Source organism: Dioscorea cayenensis, chromosome 13, assembly GCF_009730915.1.
Source record: "Dioscorea cayenensis subsp. rotundata cultivar TDr96_F1 chromosome 13, TDr96_F1_v2_PseudoChromosome.rev07_lg8_w22 25.fasta, whole genome shotgun sequence".
Taxonomy (NCBI): domain Eukaryota; kingdom Viridiplantae; phylum Streptophyta; class Magnoliopsida; order Dioscoreales; family Dioscoreaceae; genus Dioscorea; species Dioscorea cayenensis.
Window position 1 is genome coordinate 4,769,477 of NC_052483.1, and position 19,180 is coordinate 4,788,656.

The window sequence follows — 19,180 nt, forward strand, 5'->3', positions numbered from 1 at the left end:
AATTTAACCTCCATGCTTAATTTTATTCTTCGTCAAAACTTAATTCCTGGTTTTAACAAGCATCTCAAATATAATTTTAACCATTTTATGTATGCCGATGATCTAGTTCTTATAACTCATGCGTCTAGACAGTCTGCTAGATTTATCAATTCATGTCTTACTTTCTATGGTAAACTTACTGGGCAAACTCCAAATCTTTCTAAGTCTGCTGTTTATTTTCCCTCGTGGTTTAATAAATTTGTTGCCAAAAGAATTTTCTCCATTCTCAAGTTTCAAACTGCTTCCTTTCCTGTTAAGTATCTAGGAGTTTTTATTTCTCCTAAGCGTCTAGCTAAAACTGTTTTTAACTCCATAATTGAAAATATCAATCTCCGCTGCTCTAGATGGCTTCATTCCAAACTCTCTACTGCGACCAAATCTGTTCTCATTAATTCTTCCCTTCTTTCTCTCTCAATCTACTATCTTTCTGTTTACCATATATACGACTCTATTCTCTAAGATATCAATAGAATTGTTAGGAGGTTCTTCTAGTGTAAGAATGGCAATGGAAAGGGCATCCATGTTGTTGCTTGGAATGATCTAACTGGCCCAAAAGCTGAGGGGGTCTTGCAATTCGAAATCTCCTTCTTGCTAAGCATTCTTTAATGGCCAAAAACATGTTCAGCTACATCAATGGTGATGATCTTATTTGGGTTGATATTCTTTATCTTAAATATGGCACCATGAATTATTGGAAAGACAACATTCCTGCTGGTTGTTCTTGGTTCTTTAGGGGACTGTGCCATACTACTGTTAAGCTTCGTCCCAATCTTAGAATCAACTCGATTAATCCCAATCAAATCTCCTTCCTTTTCCACTCTTGGTGTTTTGAGGTCCCCCTAGCTTTTAAGCCTACATTCATCAACATTGATCTGAACTTTGAGACCCTTAACGTTTCTGATTTCATTGTGAATGGCTCTTGGGATACTCTGAATCTTCAACTCCTCTTTGGTAATAACTTAAATATTATATTGCCCAATCTTGGAACTGTTAACACTTCTGGGCCCAATCACTGGATCTGGTCTTCTAAAACTAATGAATGCAAGATTTCGGCGACTATGTATCAGTTTTTAAATCAAGTTCATACTTGGTCTGATAATTGGGACGGCTGGAAGCACATTTGGAGTCTTTTGGTGGCACCTAGAGTTAAGCACTTCTTATGGCTCACTTTTAAAGGCAGACTTCCTACCTCTGATTATCTCCATTCTATCAACATTGGCCCCATATGCTTTTGTGCTCTTTGCAACATTGATTATGATTCAACTAAGCACTTGTTTAGAAGCTGTCATTTTGCGCAATCTATTTGGTAACTAATCAAGTCCAAAACTGGTATTGATATCTCCTTCTGTGATGGGTTTGAAGCTGGAACTTGGCTTGTTGATGCTACTTACTCTCTTTATACTAAGTCTGTTATTCCAACCTCAGCTTGGTTTATATGGAAAAACCACTGTGATAAGATCTTTCGATCTGCTTCTGTTTCCTGTCAGAGCATTGCTTGCAGGGCCTTAGCTCATGTTGGGGATTTCTCCCGCGATCAAGCTGATCAGCTTGGCAAGAGATTAATCCTCAATAATTTCTCTCATTCTGGTGGCTCCTTTCTATTCGTCTCTAGCTTCTGGAATGCCGCTACCGAGGCAAGTTAGGCTGGTTTTTTCTGCTCCAACTCTAACTACTATATTTCTTTGGCAGGTTCTTGTCCCCTTCACGTTGAATTGGAGTCTGAAGCTGAGATTTTAGCTCTTAACCTTGCTCTTCAGGCCTCTTTGGATCTTGGACTGCAAATCAACCATATCTTCATTCAAAATCCAGACACTTGAAGATCTGTTTCTTTGCTTCATAATTCTCACGGCAGACATCTCACTCCTTCGACTCATCACATTAATCAGCTGCTCAACCTGTTGAATTGGCTGATGATCCACATTATTCCCAAAGCTTGGGCTTCTCCTGCATTCAAGCTTGCTTCCTATGGCACTAATCTCCATGCTCTTCATCTGTTCTTTCAGGGCTTTGAATTGCCTCATTGGCTCATGAAAGTTTTTTCTAAGTCTGGTTTTGACTTCTAATGTGCCTTCTGTTGTTTTCCTTTTTTGTTTTTTGGTGGCTGTTGTTTTCTGGATGTTGTTCTTATTTGTTTTGTTTTTCTGTGTTGTTGTTTTTCTTTGTATTTAAAGACTCTTGTAAACCTTTATTTTCCTATTAATAGAAAATATCATTTTTAATTTATCATATGTTGTGTTTAACTAGTTTATTCTTCGTTAGTTGACTTCTATTTCCTCAAGATGTGTTGTTTCCATCTTCTTATATGTTGTGACAGCTCCTTGCCAACAAAAAAAATGGGTTTTAATATAAGGAAACTCACTTCTCATTTGATGGCTCATTGCGCAACACCTCTGGTGCCATCCATTCAGGCTAAAACAAAATAAGGATAGAGATTTAGAGAGTTAAAGGTGAGAAGTTCAACAGACTAGAAATAATTATTTCCTAAATGTAGTTGAGCAAAGACTAGATCTCACTATTCCAGCAGTTGACTTTGATGATAAAAATGTGTTGTGCTTCAACCTTGAGAGGCCAAAATCGCATACCTATATTACACTGATATCAGGATGCTATCAATGCAAAATAAGAGAGTAATAGTTGATCAAGAAAATTAAGGATGATATATATTTATTCTTCTATTCCAACATTAAACAGGTTACCTTTCCCAAACATATGTAAATAAATTTGTTTGCCATGGATTCTGTACGTGACATTAGATTATATATATTGGCGTCCAAAATATAACACACCACATAAAAGAAAACTAAGGATGATGCTATGGCCAAAAGGTACAACTTGAACTTGCCTGAGATTTTGACCAGTATTGATAGAAAAGGGATATATTCATAATTTAGAAGGGCCTCTTAGCTCTAATTAGGAGCATAACCAATGAACCATCACAAGTAACCAATCCCAATCAAGAAGGCAACATAGTGACAACACTACCAAAAAAACCACATAGAAAAGCATTCATATACACATAAGCATTAGACAAACTAAGTTTTAGAATGAGAACAAGGATATGGATATCCTACGAGTGTAATTATTCAAGCTTATGCAAATAGCAACACATTTAAATACATTTTTGAAACAAAGCAGGACTAGTTTAGATTGGGCCCATGAGGTATGACAATGATTGAAAGAGTTGAGGTAAACTTACTTTTAACATAGGTCTTACTGACATTTAATGAGACTAGAAAGACACACATATTTGAAGAAAAAAGCCCATTCTTAGCAACATACAGGTCAGCAGATAATGAAAACCTAAAACAACTAAATGAGTGATGCAAACCAAATGATTAATATTTAATATAATCATGATTATAGACTGAGTGATGCAAGAATTGTTGGTCTGAACAGCATATTTTCTGCTAGTATGGGATATATAAAAACTTCATCGCTATCTGATCCATGAAAAGGTTCGAGATGCCTTAGTAGAGCAATGTCTTCCAAAAACTAGTTATCTGTTCAAATTTCAGGGACTTCAATACATCCCGAGACATTGGGATGCCAAAGCAATCAAACTCCACCTCTCGATCCGCCACCATAATAGAAAGCTTGAATCCTTCTAAATTTTTCACATAAACACTAGTTTCCCATACAATAGCCTCAACAAAAACCCAGCAAACCCATTTTCTGCAGGCTGAAAATGTTACCAGCAATCAATCTAAGATGACACAATAAACAAACATCCTATAAAAATCCAATGAGAATTGCTTCCAAAACAGTAGTAGGAACCCAAGTGATAGAAATTATAATCTTGTCTTTTTTTCTTTTTTTTATTATTCTACCAACTATGGCTGAAAGTGCACAACTCAATCAATTTGAGACAGTTTTAAATTTTGCACAAAGGAGTATTTAGCTGTTACTTTCTGAATTACCTTAGTAGCTTTCCTTCACATATAAAAAGCAGAACAAGTTTTAAAACCTTTCCATGTATTCGAGGTTAGCAAAAATAAAATACCTTCACAGTCCAGTTCTTGTTAACCAACAGATTTAGAGATTTCAGATCACGATGGACAATTGTTGGTATGCTGGTGTGCAAACAGTTCATGCCTTTGGCCTGTGGGACAACAAAGATGATCAGTTCACACAAGACTTCCAATCAAGAAATTATGAAAAAAAAAGTTTAAACATACCACATTTAGGGCCATTTTAATTTTTCGCTTCTCCTCAATTTGACTATTTGGACGGTGAAGAATTCTGTACAGACTTCCTCAAATAGATCAAGTTGCATTTGAGTCAAGTGATGAAAGGAACATAACAGACTTTTCCAACATCAAAAAATATTGTGCTGGCACAATTTGAAATTCTAAAAGTAAAATTAACAAATAATTTCTTTTATTTTTTTGCTAATACATCTCAAAACTCCATAAATACCAATGTATCCTTTTAAAGCATTGCATTAAACTTTATACCCTTCGGATCCTTCATTATTTGCTCCCCCAATTTTAAGTCGACAAGCCTATGCACATCAGATAGCTTCCCTGATGTTTAATTCTTGTTATATAACACAAATAACAAAAAGCCCACCCCTAGTATCTATTCTGAATAGCATGAAACCTAATAAGATATGGCCGATTATGTTGATAGGTTAGGAGAATTACATATGTAAAACATCAAGCTCAAGCTGACTGTTCATGTAGAAAAAGGTGAAAGGTTAAAAAATACACTGGTAACTTAACCAAATACAGATGCAAAGCAATACAGTTCCTCTAAAACCCCAAAGTGCAAGAATTTATAGATAAACATGAGAAAAGGAAGGGCTTCGTCCATTGGGCACAAAACCAATGACAGGATGAAGCTCAATTGCCTTCAAACAATAGATTTTGAATATAGCTCTGCTTCAAGTTCATTGCTAGGTTCTGCCATGAAATCTAAAATGTGGAGGTGGGAGTGCTCTGTTAGAGCTTTCAACAATATAGTACAACCCTTTCTTTCAAATTATCAGTACACGTGTGAGATAAGGACAATTTTGGACAAAGTTTATATAAAACCAAAAGACAGTCCAACAAATGCTTTGCAATCAATTAGTAGGCGCACAAACAATGTTGGAACATATTAAATTTAAGAAATTGCTAATTTTTTTAAAGTAAGAATATGCAAATGATTCCTTCCACATTACTCACTGGTTCAATTTAAAGGAAAAGAGGATTCTCTTTTTACCTGGGAAGAAACTCTAAAACAATTGATACGTTGGGAGGGCGAGTCACAACACCCATAAAAAGAACATTTGGACTCCGCAACCTACGCATTAATTCACCTAATGGCACATAAAAATAAAAGCTCCCTCGTCAAAAGATAAAGTGACAATATAAAATCATGTAATGATTACTCTAGGAAAAAAAAAGCAACCTACTTCTCTCCGAAATTCATCCAAAGCATCTCCATCAAAATCCTGGTCCAGATTTAATTATGACAGTACAGATAAATTATGACATCCTTTTTACCAAAAAGATGTCCAGATTTAAAATCAAACAAGATAAGAACAGTACAGATATAATAAATAGCATAATTAAGCAAAGATCCTTCACAAAAAAATTTAGTATGATCACCTAGAACATATTTTAAAGCAAAAATAGCCCCAAACATTTCATAAAGCAGCTATGTAGTGAATAAAATGAATGACACTAAAGTATTCTGTAGCTAGTTGTTTTTATGACCTATTAAGGAGAACTCTTCTCACTAAGACAAGCTCACTTGTTTAATGGCTTCACTGGTGATCACCGCCGAAGGACATATGCTATGAAGGATACAGACCGAGAACAACATATAGAAAAAAACTAAGCAAGACTTGAACTATTAAAATAATCATAATCAAGAAGCCTCCATCCTCTTGCAATGATTACATCAAGTGTACTCCATTACCAGTCAGAAACCAACATATGCCAAACTCCGATGAACATTTGCCCACAGCCCATATCATCACTAGTATCAATCTCTAGCAATTTTTATGCTAAAACAAAATATTCCTTTCAGATAGATGCACTACACAAGATTTAAACCTATAAAAACAAAATTCTCTCTTTCTCATCTCTGAATAACTCAATTAACTACTTCCTTATACAAACTATAATCAAACAACTTCATGAATGATACTCTCAAACAATAGGACACTATCCCCATTGTCTTACATGGAAAAATAGGAACATAACAAAAACAATCAACATATAAAAAAAAAATTAACAGAAAAAATTATTTGTAAGTCCTGTCAAACAGTTTGGTGATCAATATCCTCAACTCAAACCATCAAGCCCTATTATGAAATTCCTCACAATGCACATCTACATGTTCAATTGCAACCACTGAGCATTTTACCAGAAGTAGCTCATAAAAACCATAAGGTAAACCTCAATATCCTACTTAAAGAAGGTCAAACTATAAGAAAAAAAGGCCTACCGGTCAAAATACTTCTCATCCTTAAATATTACCAAGATATCTCATAATAATAGGCACTCAAAGCATCAAAGATAAGAATGCTTACATATTAGACCCAAAATTTCAGAAATCTATTATACATTAAAGTTAGAGGATAGTCAACCATAAGACAAAACCGATTAACTATTGGGGGAAAAAAGGCAAAAGAGAACTCTAAAGACAGAACTGGAAAAAGTCAAATAGTTTTTATTTAACTCGGAAGGTTTCTAATAATAAAGAGTGCAAGTGATATCGCAATTAACAACTCACCGTGCCATTCCAATCTGCACGGTACACTTGCCCATAAGAACCTGTTCAGTGAAACAAAACAACCACATGATTAATTCTCAAGCAAAATAAGATGCACATTAAAAGGCAAATATTGCTAGAAAAATGGTGTCATATGCTCCTTTTCAGTAAACAATGTGAAACAACCAATCACTGATAATGGAAAATTAACAATTGTAAACATAAAGGCTTCACAATTTTATTAAATCCTGATAGTAAAATGATATATATATAAATGAAATTAGCTGCATTCAACCTTATTAGATATATATCAAATATAATTTGATGGTGTTTTAAATTGCTAAATATGAGCATCTGTCCATCAATGTAGAGAGAACTCCAAGAAATCATTCATTATCAATAACAAAATGGTACCTAATCCAATTCTTTCCCCAATGACAAGGTGTTCCCACAGGATATCTGGTTCCGCCACATCATCAAGCATTGAATCAAGCCTGCTTGACCTCACTTCCAAAGGAAAGGAAGAGGATTCTAGGTTCTTCAATGGCATGTCTGTCCCCATAAAACTATCACTCAAGTGCTTCTTCTGATCATGTTTTTCAATGTCATTTATCGGTTCATTCATTTCAGCAGAGCTTTGCAAAGCCATCTGGTCTTCATTTTTGCTTTCTCTTTCTGATGGTTGATTCAGTTGTTTATTAGCTTGTGGAGTAGTTTGGCCAATATACATCCTACCATCTTATGTAATCCGGAAGAAATGTTCGATTTGTTGAACTCAGAAGGACGACCAGCACTGAAGGCACCATTCCTCTTACTATCAGAAGTATCTCTGCCAGTGACAAATGAGCTACCAGTTCCACTAGAACCATCAAGCAATGCCTTCCCATCTGCAGTTGATTGATGAGAAGAGGAAGCATTAAAATCATTCATTCCTATCTCTTTTTCTCGGTAAAAATTCCTTCCACAAATTTATATTGCTTTCGTGTTTGGAACCCTCATTGCAAGCGTGGCGATTTTTTTCCAAATCAATGATTGTTGAGGCCTTGCAGTGTAATGGGGCAATGCTTTCTCCGCGCCTCTGATACTCATATTTTTTATTATCAGTAACTTTGGGTGGTCCAGAAGTTTTTCTGACTCCAATTTCTTGGAAAGGTTCAGCTCAGCAAAAAAGGTTTCTAGAATCTTCAACATTCTGTAAACTTGGTACTATGCTGAGTTTCACTAACCGAATTATTAACATCCAAGGGTGCTACAGTAATGCCTTTCTGCTTTGAAGGGATTTGATTTGGTTGATCAAAACACAAACACTTTTTATTTGTACTTGAACTACCACCAACTGTTATGGATGATGTTCCACTATTTGCAACAAAAGGTACTAGTATTGTCTTCTCATGCCTTGACCTTTTATCTGAGATATTATTATCTAATGATGAAGCTCCAAGATTCATTATCATTTTACTGTTTGGATCCCAATAAGTCACCCGACTCACCCCCTGGTTTATTTGCGGTCCAGGAATTGAAGTTTTCTGCGAGTCTTAAATTACTTAAACTTAAGGGCGCATCTTTTGCGCTCAGTACATCTGCTGGAATAAGAGTGCCAGGGTCCGCCATGAGATCAACCAAGAATTCCCTAAAAAAAAGAACAAATGAAGAAGTGAGGAGTTAAAGAAGATATTAGGCATTGAGAATTAGAAAACACCACATTTTTGTTGTGAAAAGTATCAGTAGTCTTCATTAACAATGACAAGAAGCATGACCCATATGAATACAACCAGAGCTCACTGATTTCAACAACAATTCCTTTATTACTAACATAATCCGATTTTTTCACATTGAAGGAACAATGTAATCATACCCCCAAAAAAAAAGGAAAAAGAAAAAGCCAAATCATTTCAACACATTACAATTGTTTCAGTCAAATAAACATTTGCAGAGGAAATAGTATTAAATCAACACTTCAGAGATAGGAGGTAAAAAAAATGAAAGGGAAATATATAGTTATACTTATGCACAATTCCATGTTATGAAACTGCATACGCAAAATAAGCAGCATTTAAAAGATACTTATAGAAAGTGGTAAAAGTTGTCAAATTCAAAAATCAAAAAAAAAATGGAATTATTTGTGAAATCATAAAACGTTAATAGGTAAATGAAAAAAATACCAACAGCTCAATAACTTTTTTTTAAAAAAAAATGAACTTTCAAGAATAACTTAGTTAACCTCAAATGTTATTATACAAGAACTCACTATTTTTAGCAGGTACTGATCCTCTAAGAGTGACACTACTTCAAAAACATAAACACACACCTTCCAGTATCTAATTTATTATGTTAATAGCGTCATCGTCAACCCCAGCGTACTGGCTTCCTTTGATTAGCTTGCAAGAAACACCAACTTTGTCTACAAGGACCTGCATAGGTATGGTTTCTTAACAAGGTAATAAAGAAAAAAGGATCAAGTAACATGGTGTTTATTGCATGGATGGTGTGCCAAAATATGGTGATAATAATGAAAGAAACCTCATTTTAAAATAGTAAAATGCCTAACCTTGAAGAACAAAGCGCGATGGCGAGATAGACCTAATTTTATGCAACCAATAGGTAATATACTTGTTTGTAGTGACGTTCGCAACTCTGTACTATTCTCCAACCATCTTGCTAACATGATACTAGCATCCTTTACAGGGCCACCCATATGCCTGGCTACAAGTTCAGATATTCTTTGAACTAAAATTCCTACCTCAGCAGGGCAGCCAAGCTATATACACTGTGTTACTTGCTCGGTCTTTTATTAATCATAGTGGAAACAGAGTGGGGGTTAAAAGCAGTCACTAGTCAAGCATCCACATTTAAACAAATTGGATGATCCTAATTTCTAAGGCCCAGGTCATCAAGGAAGAAATGGATAATAGAAAATTCAGGGAAAAAAAATGCTGACAGTCCAGTGTCACATCTGCCACTCTACAACTGGAAAGTTAATGAACTTCAGGGGGTGTTTGGTTTGAAGGAAAGCAATGGGAATCATTGTTTATAGTGAGGAAACCCTTGTTTGGATGTGGAGTAATTGGAGTGAGAGAGGCATGGGTAAGGAGTGAGAGAGGCATTGGGGAGAGTTCCCATGCCTCTCATTTTTGAGAGGAGTGAGAGGGGAATGAGGGTTATGATGGGTAAATTTACTCATTTACCCTTTTATTTTTTTAAATTATAAATCTATTAATCTAAATAATTTATTATAATAATTCAATAATAATTAATCCGAAAATATTTAAATACAATATTAATTATAATAAATAAATGAATAATATTAAAGTGAACTATTTTAATTTAATACTTAATTATTGTAATTAAAGTGAATCATAATTGATATGAATGGTTATTATGACTTAATTTTTTAATTAAAGTTAAATAATTATTTATTATGGTTAATTACTTGTTAATTAATGATATTAACAAAATTTTAGATATTAATAAATAGTGTCACATGTGAGCTATTAAAGTTAAATATCTTTTTATAATAATTAATTTATTTTAATATTTAAATAATTAAAAAAATAATTATCACACCTCATTATATATATATAATAATAATAGTAATATTCATTTATATAAAAGGGCATGACGGTCATTTTATCATATTTTCTTTTTTCACTTTTTCTCATTCCCAATAAACTACCTCCCCAATCCTTCCAACCAAACATAGTTTTCATTCCCATGCCTTTTCCAATCCCCCTCATTTTCATTACTCCTCCACTCCTTTCCATTCCATTCCTTGCAACCAAACGGCCCCATCAGATCATTGTCTTTGGTCTCACCATCTTCTTCACATTCTAGATTGTGTAAGGTTATTGACAACCATAAATGAGAAAAAGATTTGAGAAACAAGGAAGTAAACAGACCCAACAAAGATCAATCACAATAAAAAGTAAAGTTGGCTTAATTTTTTACATCACTCTACCAATGGCCAGAGCCAACCCTAAATTCTTAGAAAAAGTTGCAAGTTCTTAAGCATAATCAAACCTATCTCAGATACTAAAACAAGAAAAGTAAGTTGTGTTCTCACTTCTCACAAAGATTTTTGAACATGATTTGAATCGGTTTTGAACAGGCTAAAGAAACGAAAGATAAGGTAAATCAATTATTGGATGAATATAGCAAATTAAGGTAATTGTGACGCAGGCTCTTGGTTTCAAAATTGTTATTCAAGGTATAAGATTGGCAGTGAAGCTTTCAAATTGAAAGATGAGATAACTCAGTTGACAGCAAAACAGCCAGAAATCAAATTTACCTACATACCACCGCCTGAACCAGTTCCTGAAGCATCTAAAATAAAGGGGGAAAAAATAATCTTCAACCTTGGTATCACTTGTAGTTACCTGGCAAATGAAACAGTTGGTATAATTGGCATATGGGGCATGGGCAAAAGAATATTTTGCCTGAAAATAACCTTCTATTATTTCTATATTCTTAAAAAAACAGTCTTTTTATATGCACATTTTATAAAATAAAATTAAAATAGTATATATATAGCACCTGCTCCCTCAATAATTGACGGGATGACAATTAAAAAAAGCAATGGCGCATTCCTCTTGCTTTTCGCACTTTAAATTAATTTTCACAAACTCTTCATTAAGCTCATAACTGCTATTCTTAAGTTAATCTAAAATGGAACCATTTTTATTCAATTCTACTGTCAATTCATTTTAAAGATGATAAGCAAAATAGAGATTATCACTAACTAGCGTAGGGAATTTAATATATATATATATATATATATTTCTATAGGTTTTACTAAAAATAATTAAAAAAATCAGGAATTGATTAGGTGAGGTATATATATACTAACAAAAGAAAAAGGTTTTCAATATAGTACATGCAATGTTAATTTTTATAGCATATATGCAATAACTAACATATGGTAAAAGCAAATCAAAATTAAACAACAAAATATGAATCCAGTGGCCACCCTTTATTTTTCTATTTATTTATTCATTAATTATGTGTGTTTGTTTTGTGTAGAAACGAATGCTTATGCAAGAGATTAATACCCTTGATGTTTAAGGAGAAAATAAGTCTTTGGACTGATGTTAAAAGATACCTACTCAATAATATATGTTGAGTATCCATATACATACAAATGATGAATAAATTAACCAATTCAACTTTTTCATATATTTAATTGGACTAATCAAAAGGCATAAAAGAAGCAATTGATTAGATAATTATTAAAGTTTTACATTATATAAATTGTTATAGAAGAGGAGGTGTCATTGCTTAATTTACCCACTAAGTCGCCTTCTTTTCTCATAACACCACTAGTGCTTAAAATCTATGTGGAAATTAAACACAGACACATGTTTTTAATGAACTCCCCATGTATTCCACACCAAAAAGATATATATGTATGTATGTATTTGTATATATAAAAATATTTTTTCCTTCTTTTTCTTTTGCTTTTAAATCAAGATTTTCAACATCATTTAAATTGGATCTATGAACCGGTTGGAGAAAAAAGATGAAAAGGTGAAACAGTTATTGTATCAAAATAACAGAGATTTCCTATTCCAGGCTTTTGTTTTCCAAATTGTTTGTCAAGTTAGCAGGGTAATAAAATTTTTAATAAATAGCCCGTGGTGTTGTTTCTTCCAAAAAAAGAAAATTTTAAACAAGATAACTAAGTTGAAAAAAGAATAGCTAGAAATCTCACTCATGGAGATTATACAGCCCCTAAACCACTAAACCAGTCTCTGTTTCTTATTAAAAAAATGTTAAAATAAATAGGCTTCAACCTACATATATACTAGCAGGACATGTGAGACATGGGAGGTGCCAGTAAGACCACACTTCGTGTTTTAAATTAAAGAGTCATTGTTGGATGGTGGTCCGTTGATGGGTACATATGACATCAATCATATGCTATGCCATTCATTATTGTAGCTTCACAGAACAATCATTTCGGAAAACTCAAGAAAAAATAGCTGCTAGTTGCAACTACGGCCTCATGTTTTGAAAAGTAAGAACTATGTACTTGCCTAGGATGATACATAATTCTTATTCTCCTATTCTCCACTCCTCCACACACACACACACACACACACCCCCAATTTTTCCTAACTCCAGTCTTCCTGGCTTTTTCTTTCCATTTTCTCTCTCTCTCTCTCTCTCTCTCTCTCTCTCTCTCTGTCCCCCTCTTTTACCCAAGGCTTGTTCTTCCCATTTTCATCTCTTCCTTCTTCACAGACGACCGTTCCAGCCCATCCCTGCATCCACCCAAGCACGGTAGCTACATAATTGATTTTGAGATTCAATGGATTTGGTGAAGCTGTGTCTTTCACCTTTGTGTTCTTGCATGCAAAGCCCTGTTGTGCGTCAGGACATGAACCATGTATTCTCCACCAAAGAAAAACTGGATGATTTGAAAAACGCCATGGAACAACTCTTAGCGAAAAGGAACGATATTCAGAGAGAGCTTGATGATCCTCAGAACAAGGGGAAACTACTCGGCGATGAACTTCAACTCTGGCTTCGCAGTGTAAAGCTTCTTCTACCATAACTATAAGATGCCTTTTTTTCTTTCTTTTGTTTTTCTGGTTATACCTCTAAATCTATATATATATATATATATATATATATATGTTAACATATATAGAATTTTATGTTTGTACTTTTCAAGTTTGTTATAATATAGAAAAGCAAGTTGTGTTCGCACAAAGATTTCTAATTACAGCATTTGAATTGGTTTTTAACAGGTTGGAGAAAAGGAAAATAAGGTAGAACGATTATTGGATGAATATCGCAAAGGTAATTGTGTTGCAGGCTCTTGTTCTCTAAATTGTTTTTCAAGGTATAAGATTAGCATTGATGCAATCAAATTGGAAAAGGAGATAAATCAGTTAATAACAAAACAGCCAAAAATCAAATTTACTGACATACCACCACCTAAACCAGTCCCTGAATCATATAGAACAGTCGGAAAAAAAATCAGCTTCAACGTTGATATTGCTCGCAGTTATTTGGCAGATGAAAGAGTTGGTATAATTGGTATATGGGGCATGGGGGGTGTAGGCAAAACTACACTCTTGAAAAAAATCAGGCAGTCATTGTCAAGTGATGCAAACATGGGATTCAATCATGTGTTATTTATTGAAGCTTCGAAAGATACTCAGCAGGAAGAACTTCGAAAGAAGATTTCTGAAAGTTTGCAATTGCAGAGTGATGGTAAAGAAGACATCCTTAATATTTTAAAAACTAGCAACTTTGTATTGCTCTTAGATAATATATGGGAAGAAGTGGATCTTATTGATATTGGAATTCCCCATCCTTATAGTGACGATAATTCCACCAAACAATATAAACACAAAGTGATTTTCACTACTCGATCTGAAGATGTGTGTGCCAAGATGGGTGCAGGAGAAAATACCATCAAAGTGAAATGCTTGGAATCAGATGAAGCATGGGATCTTTTCAAGGACAATGTAAATCTAGCTGTTATTGAGTCTGATGAAAAGTTTAAAGAAATAGCATGGCAGGTGATGGAGACGTGTGGTGGTTTGCCACTTGCTCTGAAAGTGGTTGGTAAGGCCATGTCAAACAAAAAATCTGTCCAAGATTGGAAATTTATTTTGAACTCGATAAAGAATTCAGGCACTGAAGTAGTTCAAGGTGTGCAGGAATCATTACTTCCAGTTTTGAAATTCAGTTATGATAATCTACCTAGAAATATTCAGGAGTTTTTCTTGTATGCTTGCATTTTGCAAGTGTTACATAAAGATGATTTGTTGGAATTATGGATGGGTTTAGGCCTAATCAATAATTTTGACAATTTACAACAAGCTCATCATACAGCAAGGCAAATCTTTAAGAAGCTAGAGGAATCATGCTTATTATATTCTTTAAATGATGATTATGTGGGGTCACATGATGTAATTTATGAGATGGCAGTGTGGATAGCATCAGACTGTGGGATGAACATGAATAAATGGATAGTGAAACAATATGATAGGTACCTAGAAGAAATACCATCAATCAATGCAGAGAATTGGAGATTCGCAAAACGAGTGATTATACAAGGCGAGGTGGAGCTTTTGCCAATTTTATCTCATCAGTGTTCTGATTTGTTGTGTTTAATGATACGATATAATTCTTGTTTCAAAAATATTCCTGAGGGATTTTTCAATCAGATGCCAAATTTGACATATTTGAATCTTTCATACACTGGTATCGAAGAGCTTCCAAAGGACATCAAATGTTTGGCTAATTTGCAATACCTAGATATTACAGGCACAAGTATCTCATCACTTCCAAAAGAGTTGATATATTTGAAGAAATTGCAATATCTGATGTTCAACATTTTGAATGGGCTTGTCAAGGTAGACCTGAAATATCTCATGTCAAGATTACAGAATTTGAAGGTCATTGACATATATCCATCAGGGTGGGTAGACCTGGAACAGTTAAAGAAATCGAAGAAACATGTCAAAGCCATAGGAATGCGAGTAGTATCACAAGAGGTTTTCCAAAAACTCTCATGTTTGCCAACTACTCAGCTTTGTCTATACAATTTGGATATCATCTCTCTTTCATTTGACACTTTAAGTTGCAAAAATCATGGATTCTTGCAATCACTAAGAATTGAATCATGCCCACAGCTTGAGCAAATTGTGATGAATGGAAGGGAGACTCATCTCAATTGCCTCACAATCCTTGATGTTGAAAAACTGCAGAACATTATTTGGAAAGATCTATCACCTCCAGAGTTTTTTCATGTGTTGGATTACTTATTTATATCAAGATCTAACTTGGATAATTTAACTTGGGTCCTGCATCTCCCACGTCTATCCGAGTTATATATAGAAGATTGTGCAGAGATAGAAACATTGTTTTACATCAAGGAGGAGAGAGAAATCCAACAACAAGAAGTCTTAAAACACCGCCCAACATTCCCTGCATTGGAAACTGTAATTATAACAAAGCTACCAAAATTAGTGAGTATAAGCAATTTTGCATTGCATTTCCCTCGGCTTGAAGTGCGTCAATGTCCTAATCTTAAGAAGCTTCCATTCAATAGTGGCATTAACAACAACAACAATCAAAGAATGATAGTCATTTTAGGTGAGAGAGAATGGTGGGAAAGCTTAGAGTGGGATGATGACACCATCCCATCTCACCTTCGGCCATATTTCTTCTTGGTAAGTTTCATGCTTTTTTTTTTATTATTTCCAACTGCACACTGTGGATTCATGAATGTTAGAACAAGTTCTATTCGTTAATCAATCGCTATAACATAAGAATTTTTTTATATATAATTATAGAATTCTTTTTTACTATTCATTCTGAGTTCCTTTAATATATATATATATATAAAAGGAGCTTTAAAATTGATTATATCTGTATTATTAACTCAATAAGATCTCACTTTGGAAGGAGCATTTATTAATCGGGCATATGTATGCCTCTTTCTCTACTTTATAATCATGTTTGAATGTTAATTTATATATAGTTTATCAATATGCACCCATTATAACACCAATAATAATTGGATTATTATTATTAAATCATGGACAATGTTGGAAGCATGGAAGAATATGTACAAGTATGTAATTAAAACTAGGAACATTAACTTATTCAGAATGATTAATTTGCTAAATAATTTTGTCTTTACAGGATGAGTACTCTGATGAATGCACGACTAGTAGAAGTGAATGAAAGGTCTTTGAGTTCTCTGTTTTGTCTGCACAAGTTAGAGATCATCTCATGCTTAAACCAAGTAAGTTCAATATTTATTAGGAGAAAATGTTCTTTTCTTTTCTTATCTTTTTTTGTTTTCAGATTGAATGTGCAACTTATAACATTGAGAAATCATGTCATCCATTTAACAGGTCCTTAATTTCCTGGGTTTTACATCTCCAAAAGCTTCTCAAAACTACAACTTCTCTCCGCGATTAATCAGTGATCTACCAAAGTTACTGTGCAATTATGCTTTGGATTGCTTGTGTTGTTTCTAGTTTTCTTCTCAAATCTGAACAATTTGTTTGGTTTTTTATTTATGCCGGTGTGAAGACATATTATTATTTGGTTTCCAAGTTTGAGGTCTGTTTACCATTATTATCTTTTGTATTTTCTAAGTTAAGTTTGGCTTGAAAGTTGATCAATTGAAGACATTAATCGTTCGGTTGTATCTTTCATTCAAACTATATTTTCAAGTAAGTTGTGTTTTGTTAGCATGTTGGATTTATTTGGAAGCATATATATATATACATATCTGTAAAATATTGTTTATTTGTTATTTTCACTTGCATATTGCTAAGGATTAATTGTGGACTTTGTCTAACTTTGAAAGCCTTAGTTTTGTTAATGTGCAAAATGGTCTAAAATGAGGGGCTTTCAACCTAACTTTGTTTTTGGTGTTACTATTGTGAAATTTTTTTTTTTTTGTGTCTATTTTTTCTCTCTCTTCTTCTTTTGGCAGGTTAAAGAGCAAAACAAAGGCAAAATGTGTTAATTGATAAATGTGTTGCTACAATTCGTAAAGCTATTTATGGAAAAGGAGGCTTTGGCACTTCAAAAAAGAGTTTTCATTGAGATCAAGATGCGTGGGGATTCTTTATCTATTCGGTAGTGATAGCAAGATTCTACTCATCAAGCCAAGGCAAACTTGTTCAAGGATCAAAAGTTTAATACTAGAATACTAAAGAAGTATTGGGTTTTTTGCTACAATAGTTTCTGATAAGGTGATGTTTCTTTCACAATTTTGTGTTGTTTTGTTTATTTAGAGTCGAATTATTTTGCTAAGATATTCATGACACATTTCTAATAAGTGTGCTGTGATATATTATTTATTTATTTTTCTTACTTTATTTATTTATTTATTTTCTTTTTCTGCAGGTGTGGGCAAATGTGTTGCTAGCTTGCTAGTGGGAATGAAGTACATGGAGCTTCCTTGAGAATATCAAGTATTCAACAACTTGAGGATAATGAAAACCGGACCATCGATCTCTTTGAAGATCCAACAACCTGATGATCAATCAAAGCTTTGATTTAGCAATGTTGTTGAATTCAGGTTAGGGAACAAGATAGGATAAGTTTGGCAAGGCATAACATTGATTGAGTGAATAATCATAAGTCGAAATATTTTGCCGAAAGATTATGTCAAACTCGTCAGTATTTATTATATGATTGAATTACTCATCACCTTGAGTGGTTTTTCTCAAACAGAATTCATCACTTGTCCGATCATTAGAGACTGATGTATCCATGTTGTCAAATGTCACCTCCATGCTCCAACTCTTTATTTAACCATTTGCTAGGTGTTTTTCATTTGTAACACTACCAATTTATTTTGGATAGATGATAAATTTACAAGACCTTTCCATTGCTTGGTAGATTTTCTTGTTTTTAATTTTCATTGAAGACTTGAAGGTACAAACATTTTGACAAAACACAACAATGAAAACATAGTAAACAGTGCATAAGTTTGCAGGAAGCTTAATAGAAACCATTGTCAGATGAAAATATTCACAAATCAAATGGCACAATAAGAACATTAACACTTTCACATATATAGATATAATTCCAGCAACAGTACTGCAGGTACATATATAACAATGTCATATTCTCTTTTTCATTTCCTCTTTTCATTCAATCAATCAATCAATCAATCATTCAGGAAATGGACCTTTTCATTTCCTCTATTCATTCATTCAATCAGGAAATGCAATCTAGTTCTTAAAAAATTCATTAGACCACATTCTTCAATAACTAAAGTATCATCACTATTATTTACGCAACTTAATTACACTCAACTTGGGAGCCACTCCTTTCCTCACAATTTGCCATAGGGTCTTCCCATTTTCCTCTATATAATCTCCCTGGTTTTCAATTGGGCACAAAACAAAGAAAACACCCTAGGAAACTCCTACAAGCCACTGCAAGTTCTTCAGACCTGTGAGTACCAATATATACTAAATAGACATAAAGAAAATTATAAAGCAAGATCATCATTTGCCTGATGATCATAAATAATATAGTGTCTGTCCCCAGAAAACTATCACCCAAGTGCTTCTTCCGATCATGTTTTACAACGCCATTTATCCGTTCATTCATTTTAGCAAAGCTTCGCAACTCCATCTGGTCTTCATTTCTGTTTTTTCTTTCTGATGGTTGATTCAGTTGTTTATTAGCTTGTGAAGTAGTTTGGCCAATATACATCTTGCCATCTTGATGTAATCCGGAGGAAATGTTTGACTTGTTGAACTCAGGAGGACGAGCAGCGCTGGAGGCACCATTCATCTTACTGTCAAAAGCATCTCTGCCAGTGACAAATGAGCAACCAATTCCACTTGAACCGTCAAACAATGGCTTCCCATCTACAGTTGATTGATGAGAAGAGGAAGCTTTAAGATAATTCACTCCTATCTTTTTCTTGGTAAAATTCCTTCCACAA

The 19,180-nt window shown here is 33.9% G+C and overlaps 1 protein-coding gene across 2 annotated transcripts; it reads left to right on the forward strand.

Annotated features, from left to right (window-relative positions):
- Nucleotides 1-12,696: 12,696 nt before the first annotated feature.
- On the forward strand, nucleotides 12,697-17,990 carry LOC120274597 (probable disease resistance protein At1g61300). Of its 2 annotated transcripts, XM_039281145.1 has the most exons (6): nucleotides 12,761-13,270; nucleotides 13,488-15,926; nucleotides 16,402-16,504; nucleotides 16,617-16,827; nucleotides 17,207-17,468; nucleotides 17,623-17,990. In XM_039281145.1, the coding sequence occupies exons 1-3, from the start codon at nucleotides 13,046-13,048 to the stop codon at nucleotides 16,441-16,443; spliced, it is 2,706 nt and encodes a 901-aa protein (XP_039137079.1). In that variant the 5' UTR covers nucleotides 12,761-13,045; the 3' UTR covers nucleotides 16,444-16,504; nucleotides 16,617-16,827; nucleotides 17,207-17,468; nucleotides 17,623-17,990. The 2 variants fall into 2 exon arrangements, with proteins under 2 accessions (XP_039137080.1, XP_039137079.1); XM_039281146.1 differs by lacking the exons at nucleotides 17,207-17,468; nucleotides 17,623-17,990 and adding an exon at nucleotides 12,697-12,751 and having other exon boundaries at nucleotides 12,979-13,270; nucleotides 16,617-17,188.
- Nucleotides 17,991-19,180: the final 1,190 nt, after the last annotated feature.